At 42.0% G+C, this 19,115-nt stretch overlaps 2 protein-coding genes across 10 annotated transcripts in view; one reads left to right on the top strand and one right to left on the bottom strand.

Moving 5' to 3' along the window:
- Nucleotides 1–86: 86 nt before the first annotated feature.
- Nucleotides 87–10,854, top strand: tubgcp4 (tubulin gamma complex component 4). Its single transcript, XM_079666009.1, is given in 19 exon segments — nucleotides 87–301; nucleotides 975–1,103; nucleotides 1,247–1,369; nucleotides 1,451–1,504; nucleotides 1,629–1,685; nucleotides 1,977–2,056; nucleotides 2,666–2,867; nucleotides 2,963–3,134; nucleotides 3,244–3,368; nucleotides 3,868–3,918; nucleotides 3,996–4,101; nucleotides 6,827–6,912; nucleotides 6,914–6,935; nucleotides 7,692–7,836; nucleotides 7,940–8,117; nucleotides 9,358–9,492; nucleotides 9,600–9,716; nucleotides 9,799–9,938; nucleotides 10,073–10,854. Coding segments are annotated over 19 exon segments (2,007 nt in total). The 5' UTR covers nucleotides 87–223; the 3' UTR covers nucleotides 10,080–10,854.
- tp53bp1 (tumor protein p53 binding protein, 1) overlaps nucleotides 10,844–19,115 on the bottom strand; it is a 36,322-nt gene continuing 28,050 nt past the window's right edge. For 6 of the 9 annotated variants that reach the window (XM_079666001.1, XM_079666005.1, XM_079666006.1 and 3 more), the window contains exons 19-29: nucleotides 18,921–19,073; nucleotides 17,607–17,824; nucleotides 17,175–17,321; nucleotides 15,814–16,211; nucleotides 15,321–15,512; nucleotides 14,262–14,429; nucleotides 13,026–13,214; nucleotides 12,819–12,913; nucleotides 12,129–12,325; nucleotides 11,251–11,387; nucleotides 10,844–11,170 (exon numbers count right to left, since the gene is read on the bottom strand). In XM_079666001.1, the coding sequence (XP_079522127.1) occupies nucleotides 10,974–11,170; nucleotides 11,251–11,387; nucleotides 12,129–12,325; nucleotides 12,819–12,913; nucleotides 13,026–13,214; nucleotides 14,262–14,429; nucleotides 15,321–15,512; nucleotides 15,814–16,211; nucleotides 17,175–17,321; nucleotides 17,607–17,824; nucleotides 18,921–19,073 (2,091 nt within the window). In that variant the 3' untranslated portion in view covers nucleotides 10,844–10,973. Of the gene's footprint in view, nucleotides 11,171–11,250; nucleotides 11,388–12,128; nucleotides 12,326–12,818; nucleotides 12,914–13,025; nucleotides 13,449–14,261; nucleotides 14,430–15,320; nucleotides 15,513–15,813; nucleotides 16,212–17,174; nucleotides 17,322–17,606; nucleotides 17,825–18,920; nucleotides 19,074–19,115 lie in introns of those variants that run through there. The other 3 variants (XM_079666007.1, XR_013805442.1, XM_079666008.1) reach the window with 3 other exon arrangements.

The following is a 19,115-nucleotide window of genomic DNA, read 5'->3' as shown; positions in this document are numbered from 1 at the left end:
ATTAATAGATAACTTTTGATAGATTTTGAAATTAAATTAAAAGATGAGCGAAAGGGAAAGGACGTACTGTAGTTACCTCTGTTGGCTAGCAACCAGCCCGTGTCCCATGATGCTTTGCGTCGTAACGTAGCCAACCTGCGACAGACAGCTCGGGCGGCGGTTTGTTTTGGATGAGATGCTCACTGCTGCATGTTCTACGTTTATCAATTAAAGGTGAATTAACATGATTCACGAGCTGTTGCTGGCGTTGAGTGGGTACCCGGGGACCATTTTCACATGGAACAAACGAACGGGTTTGCAGGTAAAACTAAAACACAAACTCTGATATGCCATTTACATGCTAGCTAGCTGTAAATCTACTTTGCTGAAAGCACAAGTATAGCCTACTTATCTGCTCTGTTGTGGATTTACACAGTACCACTGACCAGTTTATTTGGAATTCTATATATTTTCACTGTATATTACTTCTTACTGCAATTGCTGAACATGTATCCTGTGTTGAATACAGTTGTATCTTATCCTGTCGTATCCTACGTATATATATGTATAGCAAAATTAATCTGACCTTTATTTTACGGACCGAGGGAGGGAAGCAAAACTGAGAGAACATGCCAACTTTACAGAGACAGTGAGATAACAGTGCTAACCTCTGCACTGTCATGCGACACTGGATAGATAGATAGATAGATAGATAGATAGATAGATAGATAGATAGATAGATAGATAGATAGATAGATAGATAGATAGCACAACGAGCTAATCTTTCTTATAAAGAAAAGGAATGTGGATATATCTATTCAGAACAAGGTTCAAGCATGCAAGCCTCGTTTATACAGCACTGTAAAACTGGCATGCTACAGGGTTAAACAGGTCTATATGTAGAGAAAAAGTGTTCGGCATTGTGCATCACTGTAACTGTATTAGAGGCTCACAATGTTTATTTTTGGACATGAACCCCTTTGTTCCACCCACAGGTGTCCCAGGACCTGCCCTTCCTTCACCCCAGTGAGACCAGTGTCCTCAACCGGCTCTCTAAACTGGGCTCAGATTACATACGCTTCACAGAGTTCATAGAACTACACACCGGCCATGTGCATCAACAGGTACAACATTTAAGATAGTTAGCTTGCTAAAGCTAAACGTTCAGTTTGTGAAAGAGTCCCTAAGCCCTCCCTATCTAAACTGTCTTTCTCTTTTAAAAATCATGCTCTATCTAATGGGTTTTTCTCAACATTTCTTCCTTTAGGAACATCACACGAACCAGCCCAACCAGACGGGACTTCATGGCATTTACTTGCGGGCTTTCTGCACGGGGCTGGACTCCATCCTGCAGCCGTACAGACAGGCCCTGCTGGACCTCGAGCAGGAGGTAAAATGATGACACACAGCAACAAGAACACATGTTGGAGCATGAGACGTGATGCTCATTCGACCTGTGTATGTGTTTCAGTTCCTTGGAGATCCACATCTGACAATATCTCATGTGAATTACAAGCTCGATCAGGTAAAACATAAATACACTTTAAAAATGAACTTTTTTTTTTCATTACAAATATACTAAACACACTTTCAGTGGAAAGTTATTCAACATTCAACAGATGTTTGTCTAACACTCTACTTTCTTAAAGTTCCAGTTGCTGTTTCCCTCTGTGATGGTGGTTGTGGAGACTATCAAATCACAGAAGGTAAGTGTTGTTTTATTGATCACATCTTATTTTGCCAACATTTCAGAAATGTGCCGAACTTGCTGAACAATTTGAAAAAAAGACTATTGCTTTACGGTGCAGCCCATGTCTCTGTACATTTTCTTTAGACTAAATGAACAAAGAGACTGATAGAAACATGATGTTTAAACTGGGACGGCACTAAGGGGAGTTTCTCAAATGAAAAGAACACTTGACTTATCTATATTAACACTTGTTTAATAGAACTGACAGCTATGATCTGTTCTCTTTGTCTTTGGTGCGTCACTTTAGATCCACGGCTGTCAGATCCTGGAGACGGTGTACAAGCACAGCTGTGGGGGGCTCCCTCCTGTACGCATGGCCCTAGAAAAGTAAGTCAGATTACCTTAGGACACACTTTCATTCATGTTTGAAAGCTAGGGGAAGGGTCATCTATATACCTCATGTTCCTTTTTATATTATTACTGTTAAATCCGTTTTCTCAATTTCTATTGCATACTATACTATGACTTTTAAATGAGGTTTTCAAGACATGCTATCATTCACTTCTTACTACTTTATAATACTAGGACCTTTTTAATTACAAGTCATATGAAGTACTATAACTTTAAAATGGCATACTTTAAATATTTAATTTATTTACATTATTATTTAATTTATTTACATTTTAAGGAAAGACTGTACTATGACTCTTCGAATAATCGATTAATATTCGCCAGGGCTGTCCGATTTTCGAATTTGATCATGGTCAGTTTCTGGCATCCCTACTAAATAACCCTGTTGAAATAGGTCATTATTTTAGATGATGATTTAGTGCGTGGTGGGTTGGCAGAGACATATAACCAAGGTGACAACTGGAAGAAGCTTAAATAGTGAGGTGTCAAGATTTCAAGTAAAGTGTGTCATGATTTTATTTCTGCTTTTCATTAAAAAAAATGCTATTTTCTGAAACCTAAAACATTAGTTTTTACATGGTGCAGGATTCTTGCTGTGTGCCACGGGGTGATGTACAAGCAGCTGGCAGCGTGGATGCTGCACGGTTTGCTGCTGGACCAGAGCGAGGAGTTCTTCGTGAAGCAGGGGCCCAGTGCAGGGGGGGCTGCTGCCAACCAGGAGGAGGAGGAGGAGGACCTGGGGCTGGGGGGCCTGAGTGGGAAACAGCTGCGAGAACTACAGGACCTGGTGGGAACTACAACCAGACACACAAGATCACACCTATCATCAGTATGTGTTTCAAACAGACTCCTGACTCTGTGCTTCTGTGTGGGGGGGGGCAGAGGCTGATCGAGGAGGAGAACATGCTGGCACCGTCCCTGCAGCAGTTCTCCCTGCGGACAGAGATGCTGCCGTCCTACATCCCCATCAGAGTGGCTGAGAAGATCCTCTTCGTTGGAGAGTCCGTCCAGATGTTTGAAAACCACAACCACAGCCACAGCCCCTCGAGAGCCGGTAGTGTATTTAGCTGTGATCCAAGTGACATCTTGCACTTTAGCAAAGTCACTTTTTTGTCTTTATATCACAAAGACAATACAACTCAATATTGTTTTGTGTATTTCAGGCTCCATACTGAAGCACCAGGAGGACTTGTTTGCTGCCGGGCTGCACAGACTCAAACAGCAGCCTCTGTTCAGCCTGGTGGATTTTGAAAATCTGATCGATCACATCAGGAGCACAGTAGCAGAGGTGAGCTCATACACAAATGATTCATCTAATTCTTTAACCAGTGTTATAATAGTGTTATGCTGGTCATCGTGTCTAAAGATTTAAATACCCCGGACAACATGATCCGCGTTTATTTTGGAGTTTAAAAACAATGAATAGGAAGGCAATATAAAGAATGGCATCATCAAGGCATGCAGATGAATGTATTATTTAACAGTAGAAATGAAAGCCCTCTTAACACAAAACATTTCTCTAGGTTTTAGGCCTTCATATCATTTTCTCATATTTTTGTGAAACAATACATTCAACAAATCAAAGTACATGTTCAAGTAATACCGTTCAAATTGTGCTTGTCGGGGATTTTGTTAACATGTCATCATGAGTTAAATTTGTCGTATTTCAACAGTCAAAGTTCAGTAAATACCGGCTAGCATAAACTCAGCTTTTAACTTGATAACACTCCAAAAAGCCCCCACTCTCAATGTGACGAGATGAATTCCTCTCTCCCTGTCCCTCGCAGCACCTCTGGACGCTGATGGTGGAGGAGTCGGACCTGCTCGAACAGCTCAAGGTCCGTGTGGATCTCAGTCTTTATAAATTCTAAATCAGAGATGAATCAACGATGGTAACTTTAGTTTTCTCTTGCAGATTATAAAGGACTTCTACCTGCTGGGTCGTGGTGAGCTCTACCAGGTGTTCATCGACCTGGCGCAGCACATGCTGAAGACCCCCCCCACAGCCGTCACTGAGCACGGTAATCTGACACGCAGACTAGAACAATACATTTACACCTGCAACAACCACAGCTGGGTGTAAGGGTCCATTGATATTTATTGATGAAACTGTTTAAGTGTATCCATCCAACTTCATAATGTCACATATCGGGAAATTAATGTATTATATAATATAGTTAGGTAATAAGAACGGAGGCAGTTGCGTCATACTACTTAAATAAGCAGCATTGGGGTATTATTTACCCCACTTGGGATTTAGAGATTGTTGTTTGGGTATACTATATATAAAGACTGATCAGTGTTTCCCACAGATTTGAAATATACTTGGGGGGGTGGTGGTAGCGGGGGTGGGTTGAGGTGATGTGCAACAACATTAACCTTTCTGTTGTTCGCTTGTTAGCCGACCCTTCACACGATGGCAGAGCGAACAGGTACAAGTAGGGCCCATAGTGATAGCCCTATAGTTGAAATCTACTACCCACAAATAAACATATGGACATGGGTTACTATTTAAAAAAAAAAAAAAAAAAGGTAAATGTATTTAGGAACTAGAGATGTTAAGATTCACCGATTCGCATCGGTGCACCGGCATAAACGTTCAAGATGCGAGGGCACCGGTTGAAAGAGTGCACATCGGCTACAGTTTGGGTTGAACCGGGTTGAACTCGCGAAGCATCGATTGCGTAGCGTCTTTGCATCGAAAAAAAAACGATTCATTCATATACAATCCCCTCATCTTGTCAACGCTCAGCAGAGACTATCTTTGATATTTGCTTCGCCACTACGGAGAACGAGAGTCTCAGTTATCAACACACACGGAAGTTGAGGAGAAAGAGAAACACAGCGCACCGAAAAATACCTACAAATCAAACGTTTGGCAACACTTCGGATTGTTCAAGAAAGACGGTGTAATATTCCTTTATGCTATATAGTTGACCGCAGGTCATGGAGAGTAATAAGGTATCCGTAGACCTTTGTATGAGGTATCTTTATTACTGAACAGGTCTACAGCCATGATACATAGATCCGTCCTAGATGCAGACTTGCATACACACAGTATCACTCCGCAGCCGCACCCCATCAGTAACGTCCTGATGGTATATGTGCGCGGCACTATTACTACAGACGGTCAACTTGAAAAATCGCTCGCAAATTGAAAACGATGCCGAGCCGCTTTAAAGTACACAAGTAGTTCGAGGAACTTAGCGACGCACATAAAGAGGCGACGTGGGGTCTGCGGCTGAAAAGAGAAACCTGAAAGTTAGACATATGAGTTAAATCACTCAGTGAGGTGTTCTGTCAGAGAGAGGTGTTTAGCTTACAGCAGCCTGTGACGGTCAATAATAATTTAAATGTCTTCCTTACTGTAAGCAGTTATGAAATACCTGTTTGTGAAAGGTTATTTGTTTTCTTTATTGTTCAGATAGAAACCACTGCTTTCTGCTCACTGGTGAGTTAGCCTCTGAGTGTTAAGCACATCAGGCTGGCAGCTGTATGGGCATTGCTCTATGGTAGCTGTTATTTGCACATTGTTAATCATGAGCAATTCATCCTTACATTGTTTAACTGTGAGGTGTTATACAATTGTACTCTGGAGAGCTTTTAAAGGTAAAAAAATAAACGGCATGATGGGATGTGCAGTACCAAATATGTAAAGCACTTTTTTGTTAATGTATGATTTGCTACATATAAGGAATAAAACAAAAATCCTCTGTCGTACCATATTGAAGTATCATTATTTTTGCATCGTGTTGAATCGCATTGTATCGCCCCGAATCGCATAATGTTGAATCAAATCGTATCGAACTGTATCGCAACAGGGGTGAATCGTATCGTATCGCATCGCCTGGTGTTTCAAATGTATCGTTAATGTATCGTATCGTGGCAACGTATCGAGATGCGCATCGCATCGGCCTCAGTGATGGAGATGCACATCCCTATTAGGAACATATCCATGTGATTTTAAGTGTGGGGGGGGGGGGGGCGCCAAATATCGCAGGGGGGACGCCAGGACTCAGATGATTTGAGGCCAAATATCATATTTAGACTTTTTTTTTTTTTTTTTACATATAATTGTAACGCAATACATGATTGTCACTAAAAGCCTTGTCTCTACATTACAATAAAATATAACAAATAATTGATTAATTAATTTGAATACAAATTCAAGTTTGTAGCTATTAAAGGCATAAAAAGACAGACATTTATAATTCTTTGTGTCCAAACCAGGCTTTTCTGGATAAGCGCATTTTTAGAACATAGTCATTGTCCATGCCGGTTTCAGTTGGATTATTTGTCACAGTTTCTCCGATCAGATCGGTCTCCTCTATTTTGTAGATTATTTACGACTTTTGAATCCACATAAACACATCGGCAAAATCCGGCTTACTCACGGACGAATAAAAAAACTAAAAATAAATAAATAAATGGGTCGCAAAATATACTTGGGCGGACCGCCCAGGTATAATCTATGTGTAGGAAACCCTGCTGATGTTATGTAACTTGGAGAATTAACATAGTTTAAAATGTATCAAGTGATGCTTCCTTTTAATATGTTTTCAGATCGGTGTTGCAAATCTACAGGTTTACGTGCACGACTGATGAAATGTTTAGAAATCAGTAAATGCAGAGCTTTCTTTTTTATTCAAATGATTTTGTGTCCTATTCAGAACCTACTATTTCTGATATCAGTTGTCAGAAGAAAAGCTGTGTACATTTTGAGGCTTTGTGTGTTCTGCTCCACAGATGTAAACGTGGCGTTCCAGCAGGCGGCTCACAAGGTGCTGCTGGACGACGACAACCTGCTGCCGCTGCTGCACCTCACCGTAGACCTACCAGGGCAAGGACAGCAAAGGTGCGCTGCTGAATGAACTACTGTATTCATTTGACTTTAGGACCATGCTCTTCTTCATGAAGTGTTTAGCGCCATCCAGTGGTGTTATCCTCAAACTGAAGCCGAATTAAGAGTCATTTGAAATACATTTAACTAGCAACTATTTGAATCATTTCACTTATTTTCTAAGCAAAAATGCATCACATCTTCCATTTCTCAAATTTGATGATTTTCTGCTTCTCTTTGGTTTTCTGCTTCTCTCTTTCCCTCTCTCTCTCTCTCTCTCTCTCTCTCTCTCTCTCTCTCTCTCTCTCTCTCTCTCTCTCTCTCTCTCTCTCTATATATATATATATATATATATATATATATATATATATATATATATATATATATATATATATATATATATATATATATATATATATATATATATATATATATATATATATATATATATATATATAAATAGATGTTTAGCAGTTCAGAATGTAGGCCGGATTAAAAAAACAGAATATGAAGATGTCGTATTTGGCTCAGGAAATCGAATGTTATGTATGTATGTATGTATGTATGTATGTATGTAAAAACCTAATTGTCAGATAAATGAATTATGGCACAGCTCTGTTTTGAATCATGAGCTGAAGGGAAATGAGTCTGCAATGAACCAAAAGCTTCAGATCAGTTGCAATCACTAGAGAACCAAACCGAAGCCTCTCTCCACACAGTGGGAGGTGATCCGACTCATTTAGAGAATGGGGATTCTGGTTGTCTTTTCAGAGGCGACAGGCCCCAGAGATAGCGCCACTCCTCCTCAAGACACGTCCCCCCGGGAGGTCCCCCCCACAGGGTGGGCGGCTCTCGGCCTCATCTACAAGGTCCAGTGGCCACTGCACATCCTCTTCACCCCCGCTATCTTGGAGAAGTGTGTACTCATTAAGCTCCACTCTGTAGCATTCATTTGAATACGTGTGTTTGTTTAGAGCACAGCCTGTGAACTCCCTCTCCCTCCTCCTCTCTGGGGTCAGGTACAACGTTGTGTTCAGGTACCTGCTGAGTGTGCGCAGGGTGCAGTCTCAGCTGCAGCACTGCTGGGCCCTCCAGATGCAGAGGAAGCACCTGAAGTCCAACCAGACCACCGCCGTGAAGTGGAGACTGCGCAACCACATGGCCTTCCTCATCGACAACCTGCAGTACTACCTGCAGGTAACCACGCTGGGAGAGGGGCAGCCGGGTCACATGCAGATGTTTAATTTAAACTCAGTTTCTTTATCTTTCTTAAGGTGACCATGATGGCTTTGCAAAAACTAATATATTTTATACCTATAAATCTAAGTTTATTTTTAAACAATACGATTCTTTAAGCACCTTCTGAACTATATTTCAAAACGATTACTGGTATCATTTTTGATCACCTTTCTCAAGTTATATAATAATTTAGGTTCATGAACTTAAATACAGACTGCATGGTTGCAATACAGAGTCACAGTTTTACGTGGTGGTTGTTTCAAAAGAATGATAAAAAAAGTCTTACTATTGTGTCGTAAAAAATTATAAAACAGTGAAACATGTCGTAAATAAGGATTAAAATGTTCTTACTATTGTGTGGAGAAAAAGGAAAATGTAAAAAAAAAAGTATGTTGTCAAAAATATGTTCGTCATAAAAATTAATTAAAAAGTTATATTATAATGTTCTTAAAAATAGGATAAAAAGTCATTTTAGAATGTTGTCAAAAATTATTTTAAAAAGTCATAAGAAAGTAAGTTGTAAAAAGATGATAAAAAGTCAATCTATACTTTGTGGTAAGAATCACATTATTTTAAAATGAAACTAAAGTGTGTACGCATATCTTAATTAATCTTAAGAAAATATTTCTTGTGCATGTTCTTGATGTATGCATCTTGTCCCAGTCGTCGCTTCACTTCATGTTGAGTTAAAATCGTAGCATGTGAGCCCGTCATGCTGAATACATTCTGTAGCGGCGATCGCTCATCAAAAAAGGCCACTCATGGAGGTTAGCAGTCAGTTCCCAACGCGTGTTGTGGTGAAGGATGAGGTCCACCATGACTTCATTTGTAATGCTTTATTTCTTTATACAAAGTTAAAATGTTCTTTTACGAAGGCCTATCTAAAATCACATAACAATCACGCACACGCTCAGACACGGTCAACACAGTTGAAAAAACGTGTGGCTTCCTCTCTAACCTCTCATCCCAACTGATCACCTGTGCCCACATATATAGCTTAATTACCTCCTGTGCTCTCACACACACACACACACACACACACACACACACACACACACACACACACACACACACACACACACACACACACACACACACACACACACACACACACACACACACACCCCCCCCGTGCAAAACCCAAAGCAAATTGGCTCCAACACATTCTGTAACTTCATCTCCTTGTTTCTGTCTCCAGGTGGACGTGCTGGAGTCTCAGTTCTCTCAGCTGCTGCAGCTCATCAACTCCACCCGAGACTTTGAGAGCATCCGATTGGCCCATGACCACTTCCTCAGCAACCTGCTCGCCCAGTCTTTCATCCTGCTGAAGCCGGTATAAAAACATGGCTAACTTGTGTTGGAAATTAACCGTCTGCCTAAATACATACATTTTTCAGACTAATAGCGTTTTCATAAAGTCTTCCATGCTTGTGCCCTCAGGTGTTCCACTGTCTGAACGAGATCCTGGAGCTGTGCCAGAGCTTCTGCTCGCTGGTCAGTCAGAGCGTGGCGTCTCTGGACGAGAGGGGGAGCTCTCAGCTGGACATCCTGGTCAAGGTGCAGTCTCCTATCTCCTCATTGGTGTGATGCTGGAACATAAAAAGCTATACTCTGTAACACTGCCATGTTTTTATTTCAGGGCTTCAGACGGCAGTCCTCCTTGCTGTTTAAAATCCTCTCCAGCGTGAGGAACCATCAGATAAACTCAGATCTGGCTCAGCTGTTGCTGCGACTGGACTACAACAAATACTACACCCAGGCTGGGGGCACTCTGGGCAGGTAGGATATGGAAGGGTTATCTTTTCAGCTGAAACATTTTTTTTTTTACTTACGTTTCCAGGTGCAAATATTACACATACCCAACTCTCTTGAGACAACTAATGTAATCATTTTCTAAATGTCTTTCTTTTCAGTGTTTAAGAAGAGCACACGCTTAAGAATCGCCCATCAGTCCTGCCTATTGGACTTGCCCTGAACTGAATACTGTTAGTATGGAATGCCTGTTTAAAGTATTTTAAGGGTTAGCTCACCCAAAATATAAAATTATATATTCCTTACTGACCTGTGAAGATATTTAGCCATGCAGACAGATGTTTTGTTTTCAGATGCACAATGTGAACAGATTTCCGAGGGACTATTTATTTGGTGGAGAGTAGTTCCAGTGACAACTGGTGAGTTTTGTGGATTAAACACAATAATCTAATAGGCTTAGTGTGATTGAGTTTAACACTTGATTATATTCAAAAATCCAATCCTGGATTAAGAACTGTTTATATATTCAACTAAATCAATATTTTTACTCAAGTAAAACTACTTAGTTGCTATTGTTAAATCACCTGCTTTATATTTAGCATACAAATATAAATACCAAAATGTTGAAGGATTCCTTTAGAATACTTTCATTCATGAAAACTGACTGTAGTTCAAACTTATATAAACCTGCTTTAAAACCAAATTACTTAGTTATAATAACCCTGGCATAATTTTGTAAAGACAAGCTCCTGTTAAAAATGTAAAATCAAATGTTCCCTGATTTGAGCAACACCTCAGCACATACAGCTGATATCATCATGAATTGTGGGAATGTCTTTGGGTGATCAGACTCTGAGCTCATTATCCTTGTATAAACTGTAAATATGAAACCATGTGTATCGTTTTCTGCAGAGAAAATAAACTCCAATGGATTAAAATGAAACCACAAGGTCACTGTTTTAATGTCCCATAAAAACAGACAGGAGAAACTTATATACAGCAGAGGCATGCAATGGATCTAATGCTGAACATTTATCATGGTCCAAGGCATTTAACATGTGATTAGGAGGAGGAAGAGGAAGAGTAGTCATGGCGATACTGAGGCTTGCTGTGGAAACCCATGCGCTCCCCGCGGATGACACTCTGGATGATCCACTCGGGGGACACTAGCGGGACTTCCTGTGATGTCACGTTTTTCTCCACCAATGGCGGGCAGGCACTGTCTGTCACCACGAGGTCGTACTTGCCCGCAGGAATGTCTGCAGAGCGAGGGAAGAACAAACTGTTAGAAAAAGTGTGAAGTTAAATCGAACACACATGTAAAGTTGAGAGTCTGTACCTGAGCCGTCCTTGTCCGTCTGGAAGTGTCGGACAGACGAACCTCCACCCATGGTGATCAGCTGCGCCCAAAGCTCCACCGGCTTCTCAAACACCAGAAGGACCCGCAGGGCTTTGAACGGGCTGCAGCGCGGATGCCTGATTGGAGAGAAAAGAGTTCTCTTTTGGCATCATGTAACATAATAGTTTCAGAAACGTTTCAAATTCTTGTAAAAGTATAGGTAAATTCAAGAAAAAAATAACAGAACAATTCCAATCTGAGATTTAATATAACACAGATTACAAAGCAATCACTCGTACGTACAAAGTTAACTTTAAGGGTATTTTTACATTCTTATTTTTTGAACAATGCTGTGGCAATACTGCATGTCATTGAGGTCATGTATGTTTGATTGTAGGCACTTTTAACACTGGTATTGCTTATTGTACTTAAGATCTGGATTTCTTACTCAACTATTGCAGTTTATTATAATTTTTTAGAACTCAATTATAAACATTCAAATGTTTCTTTTCTTTATTTTACATACCCTTAATCGTCCCACAGAGGGTACATTCTGCATTTGACCCATCCTAGTGTTAGGAGCAGTGGGCTGCCATTTTGTGCGGCACGCAGGGAGCAGTGTAGGGTAATGAAGGATGTAGTCCATCAAAGTCTTGCTGACATTCTTTTAAAATGGTTATAGATCATGTAATAACTGAGTAACGGATAGAACCACAGGCAAGAAGACCTTTAAACCTCCAGCTTTATCGTTTTCATGGGATTTATCTTTGATGAAAGCAAAAGATCCTTCTGTAACTAGAATGCTTAAACAACCCTATATCATTTCTACCAAATCCATCTAGTGCAACCAAAAGAATAAATCATGCTGATCCCCTCACCACTCCACTATGGCCTCGTCGGGCCCCGCTCCGGCGGGCAGCAGGTAGTTCCTGTAGTTGAGCAGCTTGTTCTCTTTGCAGCAGTCTCTCACCCAGATGTGCGACACACTCGGCACACCGCTGGCCAAACACAGCAGGTACTTCCTGGTGCGGCAGTGCTGGTCTGCAATCAGCAAGCTCTGATAGGCTGCCTTACACTGCGGAGGGGACAGGAAGGAGAACATGGGCTGCGTGTTAAATACCTTAGCAGGAGCTGTGATTATATTTATCATCTTAGTACTCAAGAATATAATTGCATAAGATCACACCTTAAATAACACGTATACAGAGCTTTATCAGTTGAGAGTATAACAATTTGAATAATACATATATTTATAAGACTGTTAGAAAATATATGAAGAGCAATGTTTCACAAAATAACCAGAAATGAATCATCTTAAAACAACATGTATCACCATGTGTCACATGCTTGCACATAATGAGTTAAATCTGGAAAATAGAGAACAATATCTGCTACCATTTGTTATTCGAGACAAAGCTACAGATGACAGAAAATCTGACCAATTCCAGCAAAATAATAATTTATGGCTATAAAATATTGGAGGCATTCTTACACATTTTTTAGGCCATCAATTTTTATTATTTTATTCACAGGAAGTTTGATAGTTGAGTTGTTTTCAGAGCACTTACTTGTTCTTCATTGAAGTCTGCCAGGACGAAGCCCCCCCCCGCCTGCAGCTGAGACTCTGTGTATGCTTTGTTATACGGACCCGTCTCCACGTAATCTGTTAAAAAGAAAAAGTGAATAATTGATAACCAAGAACCAGTACAGATAGGGAAGCATCAGTCACATGCTGCAGTTGGATTGTGTGATGATACGGGATCGTCCTGCCTCACCGTCCTCATCGTCGCTGGCGCTCTTGTTGGTCAGCCGGTCGATCTCGGAGGAGGCGGTCAGCATGAAGGCGAAACCCATAAAGAGGGTGGTGTTCTTGGGCAGGGGGCCGTGAGTATCAGCCACGTCACCAGCCTGACCGGGGAGATCTGTGCCGCTGCCGGAGGTGTTACACACCCCCACCCGCTGAGCTGGAGAGGAAACACACGTTTCAGAGGAGGAAGCAGAAAAATGCCAAAGTATCAGACAAATAAATAAATGTTGTGACTCTCAAATGTCTTCTTAAAAAACATTCTCCCTTACCTCTAGTAACATCTGGCCCTGCAGATTGTTTAATTTTTAACTGCTGATTATTTCCACCAAAAATATGTTGCTGTTGCTGCAAATCAGAGCTGGTCAATGCTTATCTGCATCACTGCATACAACTAGAGGCAAGTCAGAAGATTTGTTTCCATAAATTGGCTGAACTGAATTATTTAGCCTGACATATATCACCTGGCTTTGTTAAAAAACACCTGTGACTTTTAAAGGGGGGCGTGTGGCGCAGTGGATAGAGCCTTGGTGTTGGGATCAGGGGAGCACAGGTTCAAACCCCACTGCAGTCAGCATGTCTTTGTGTCCCTGAGACACTTCACCCCAAATTGCTCCTGTGTGGATTGCCCACAGTATTGAGTATGTAAGTCTAACAAGTAACATGTAATGTTAAAGAGATACACCCTTTGTCTCCCTCCACCGTGAACCAAACCCACAGCTGCATGTTATTATTACCAGGCGGCTCTCTGCAGCAGGCAGCGGACAGCAGAGGAAGACACGGACTGCCCTGAGAGTCTCAGCTTGGCTCAGTACAGAAATCACACATTAATGACCCCGTACACAAGAAGATCTAAGAGCTGACCAGAACCCTTAACTGTAATAACATACTTAGAAGTTCATTCAGACAGATAAAAGGTTAAAAAGTGGCCAAAGGCTTCACATTTCATTAAGTACAATAAAAAAAAAAAATCTATAATCGTTAAAACGCGTCTAAAACATTTAAAAACTGCAATTACACTTCAAATGTGCATACAGACACGATATCAAATCTGACTAGAATAACACATTATTTTAAAAATCTAAGACGTTGATGTAAGCGGTCCGATAGATATCATAAAAACACAAATCCACATGTTATAAAAGATAAAGAATCCCCCCCCCCCCCCCCTGTTCAGTCTATGGTTGTGGTGAATGGGCCCCCGTACCGGCTCTGGCCCCGGCACCCCTGCGGCCCCTCTTAGCCGCCGACCTGATGCCCTCGGAGGTCATCAGCTTCCTCTTCCCAGAGGGGCCGGGCGTGCGGGGGCTGCGGTTGGGGGTGCTGTGGTCCTCGGAGCCCGCTCTGCGCCGCCTCTTCCCCTCCACCAGGTTATCTACGGAGCACATCAACACCACGCTTCATTCAGGGGCCAACATGGAGAACAGAGCACACCGGCACTTTAACGTTAACCAGTCAATCAAACATGTTCTCTATCAGGACACACATGAGCTGGTCACACATGTATAAGTAATCCATTACAAGTAAAAGTGTTCAAAATGTTACTTAAGTAAAAGTACAAAAGTATTAGCATCTAAGTACTTAAAGTACAACAAGTAAAAGTACTCAATCTGCACAATGTCCCATTTCAGAATATCTTGGTTATTACATTATCCTATTCTTATAAGAGAATTTTTTAATTGTAGCTCGGCAATTCGGACCAAATTAAGGCCCCAATTGATCGACACAATTAATTAATGTGTAGAATAGTAGTAAAGTACTACAATATACCATTGCTTTTATGTAACTAGTAACTGTGAGTGTTAAAGCAAAAGAAGTGGAGTAAAACGGATGACATAAGCCTCTGAAATGAAGTGGAGTAGAAGTATAAAGTAGCATTAAATGAAAATACTCAAGGTACAAGTAAAGTACAAATATGTCACGAAAGTACTTAAGTACAATACCTTAGTAAATGTACTCAGTTCAGCATAGGACACCAGATAATGTGGTGTACAGTAACTGAGTTTGGTTAAGGGTTTGTTTTGAGAGCACTGTTAAATGAGGTTATCCTTAATATAGTGATGCAGGGGAGCTTTGACAGACTTCTTTTCAGGGATTTTCACCGGGTACCCAACTCTCAGTCATTATTTGCAGAGGAAGGTGTTATCACGATTGGTAAAAAATCCAATCCAATCCAAAATCCAATTAGGTGCTAAGAAAATGCTTTTCATTGAACCTAAATAAAAAATGAACGAAGGCATCTGTGCATGTGCAGCGGGGGTCTCACCCAGGCTGATGTCGGAGGCCTTGGTCAGCGGGGTGGAAGGCTCGTAGGGCCCCAGGCTGTGCTGCTCCCTCAGCTTGTTGCCCTGCTCCAGAGACAGGATGACGGAGGTCCTGTTGTGCCACTGCCTCTGACCGTCCTTCTCCACGCTGTAGAACAGATCGGGCCCCTCGGTCTTATGGCCCCGCACAATGCCTACACAAAAGACAGCAGTGTTAACAGTGCTTTGGGTTTAAGGTTCAACACAAAACCTGTTTTTGTGTTAGTTTTTTATCAAGTATATTGTATGTTGCATCATAGGAGGAGCCTCAAGATTATCATTGCCAAATTGACGCCAGAGCTACTGTGCACATGACAAAGCTTCAAAGTGTCTTTGATTCTTGAATATTTCTAGAAATTCAATAATAACCCGTTATATAGAATTGGCTCATCCAATGATCTAAAATATCTAAACGGTAAAGGTGTTAGTTCATGTCATTATTAAACTCCTCCCCACCTATGCTGAAGTACTCGTCCTCCAGCAGGGCGGTGACCTCCGTCTCCAGGGGGATGGGGTCACACAGCAGGATGTCCCTGCCTGCCACCTCACACTCGTAGCCGTCGTCGAAGCGCAGGCGGAAGCTGCCCTCTCCAGAGTCTTTGATGATGAGGCCTGAGTAGAAGTATCCGTTGGACGACCACTTGGCCACCACCCGCAGCCCCACAAAGCTGCTCCCTGCCGAGTGGGCCTCCTCCGGGGACGACCTGAGGGAGTCGGAGCGGCTGTGGAGCTCTGGGTCTGCGGGGCTGGCGGGGAGGCGCGGGGGGAGCATGCGGGTGTAGGGCTCCTCCTCTGAGGAGGAATGAGCCTGGCCGTGAGCCCCGAGCCTCTGCGGGGAGCCGACAGCACCCCCCCTTAGAGCCAAACAGAGTCAGTCAGACAGCAGGACAGGTTGATTCAAAGCTTCCTGTTTAACAAGTCAAGTCTTCCTCCTCAATGCCTATCTGTATACAATATAACCCAAGATGAGGCACAAGTAGTTCCATTACTAAAATTGCTCTGGATTAACAGCTTGTTATGGAGTGCTTAAAGGGGCCTTATCATGCTCATTTTCAGGCTCAAATCTGAATTTTGAATGAGTACTTTTTCTTTCTGTAATTTAAGTATATTTTGATGCTATTACTTTTGTACTTTCACGAAGTAACATTTTAGGAATCAGGACTTTTACTTGTAGTGGATTGCTTTAAGAACAGAGTATTTATACCTTTACTTAAGTAAAGGATCTGAGTACTTCTACCAACAAAGAAAGAAAGAAAGAAATATTTAGCCTCTAGTATAAAAGCATAATATAGTATACTAGTATGGAGGTAATGTCTAACACATAGTATTTCAGGATATTTTAATTAACTTTTCAAAAGGCTGAATTATGTACTAAAACATATTTAAAGCTACTTTTATCAACCATGACTTCTTTATAAACTGATCAACATAATAGAGTGGTGCAGGGATGACGTATTTACCCGGAGGTAAGCTGTGCACAGGTTCCCTCGACAAAAAAGCAACGGGATTTCTCCATAGGATTTGGGAAAATAGCTCGAAATAAGGTCTGTGTAAAAATCTCCACATGTCTACCCTACTTTAATAATTTTCTAAATCATAAATCTAATCACCAGAAGCAAAATGCTAACGTTATGCTATAAACAAACTACAGCAGGGTCGCACGACTTCAATGTAACGCCAACTTAAGATCCATATTAAAAAATGAGGAGATCAGGTGTGAGTTTAGTGAGAAGAGGAAACGTAAAGTTTTGTTAGAGAAAGTGTGGGTTCAGTTTGTCGTCTCTTTACGTGCAGGGCGAGCCTTAGTGAGGACTCACCTGGACATTGAGGCACGGGACGGGGGCCGGCCCCTTCTAGCCCTTCCTCTGGGGAACGGCGGGGCGAGGCCTCTGTTCATTGTGACCCCTGACCCTGCCCTTTGACCCCTGTGACCCCTCTGTTGATGACCGCCTCCCCTCCTGGGACTGCGGACACACAGAGGGGACGAACGGAGCCCGTCAGGTTGCACAGGCACTGATCTGGGGCCACTCGGAATCACAAACACCCCATTAAAAGAGAGGTGTTTGGTGACCCCAGGTTCATGCCTGTGAGCAACCTGTACCTGAAGCAGGCGTGGGTCAGAGAATCACTGAGAGATTAAGGTGTTAGAAAGTCAAAGAAGGAGAAGGCGTGCACAGAGATCAGCATGCAGCTAGTAGAGAAGATGAAGCAGAGGATTAAAGCGAGATGGAGAGTTTAATGGGCAGTACCTGAAGGACGTGGCCCCTCGGCTGGGTGGCATGAGGAAGTCGGGCCTGGCGAATCCGCTGCTGCTGGTTCCTCCGGAGCTGTGCTGCAGGCTGCAGGCTTTAGACGACAGAGAGCTGATGTCCCCGAGGTCACCGGAGGTCATGGAGCTGCCGCCGGTGCGACACGGGGAAATATCGCCGTCCAACACCTGGCAGTCCACCACTGGCTCCTCGCTCTCCTGGTAACAAAAGAAACACTCACTTTGAAGTCAAATACATGTTTTGGTGGGTGGTCAGCATCCTGTTCAGCACCTAACATCCAATATTCTGACACATGGGATCATGGTACGATTTTTTTGTGTAATGAGAAGCTGCCTTTGCATCATCTTAAAAAGGATTTTACATCCTTCTTTCCAATCTTTTTCCAAAACTGTTATTGCCAGATCCTGGTCACGTTAATGTTATGGCAGCAGTATATGTTTTCACTGCGAGGGGGACCCAAGTTCCCATCAGCGAAAACACGTGGGTTTGCTATCCTGGCTCAAAATGGTGGAATGAGCTCCCCATTGAAATCAGGACAGCAGATAGCTTACACATGTTCCGTCGCAGACTGAAAACTCATCTCTTTCGACTCCACTTCAAGCGATAGAATTACTAACAAAGCACTTATATACTAATGAAGGACTGGCTTATCTAAAGCCAGTTGAGTAGCACTTGAAATGTTTGGCTCTATGAAACCTGATGTACTTATATGATTCTGTTTTCTTCAAGTTTGTATCTTCCTGGTCGAATGCACTTATTGTAAGTCGCTTTGGATAAAAGCGTCAGCTAAATGTAATGTAGTGTAGACATCCCAGCATAGCTGTTTTGGCCCCTTCAAGGCAGCGGCAACAAGCTGTGAATAAAGATTTTACATAAATGTTTTATTTGATGTGCCTAACTTTTACAATATTTTAATTCGTAGCGGTTTCTGGAGGAAAAGGGTTCGCAGATGATAAATACCATTATTCAGTATGGTAAAATACTTATTATAAAGCTATAAAGAATGTTGGATTTCGCTCTGTTTTAGCCCAGTTTTTATTCTTCACCATCTCATGAGGGTTGTTTACCAGGCCCTAACTGGGTCTATCTGTTGTACCTGCTGATTGGGTAGTGTTCAGTGGCTGTTCAAAGCTCTTAAAACAACACTACGACGGTGAGAGGGAACAGAAAAGTAAAGTTGCGCACTAAGTTGAAACGGTATAAAGCTCCATCAAAAAAGCAGCGAACTAATCCTTTATAACATAATTAAACTGTATAGGTGAAGACATTAGAAATGAGAAATATATTGGGTACCTCTGTGACTTTGCGGTCCACCTCTTTGCCGTCCTCGTAATACACGTCTGTGATGATGCGTGTGACGGTGGTCCGCACTTCCTGGATGGTGCGCATATGTCTGCGGTGTGCGGGGGCTGTGGTTATTCTAAAGGACGGAGACTCCGGCTCACCCTTGATAACAAAAACATAAAAAGTTACTGGGGCAATATTTGA

This window comes from Notothenia rossii (assembly GCF_949606895.1).
Source record: "Notothenia rossii genome assembly, chromosome: 2".
NCBI lineage: Eukaryota > Metazoa > Chordata > Actinopteri > Perciformes > Nototheniidae > Notothenia > Notothenia rossii.
The sequence above is the reverse complement of the archived record's forward strand: the minus strand, read 5'-3'. Positions and strand labels throughout refer to the sequence as shown.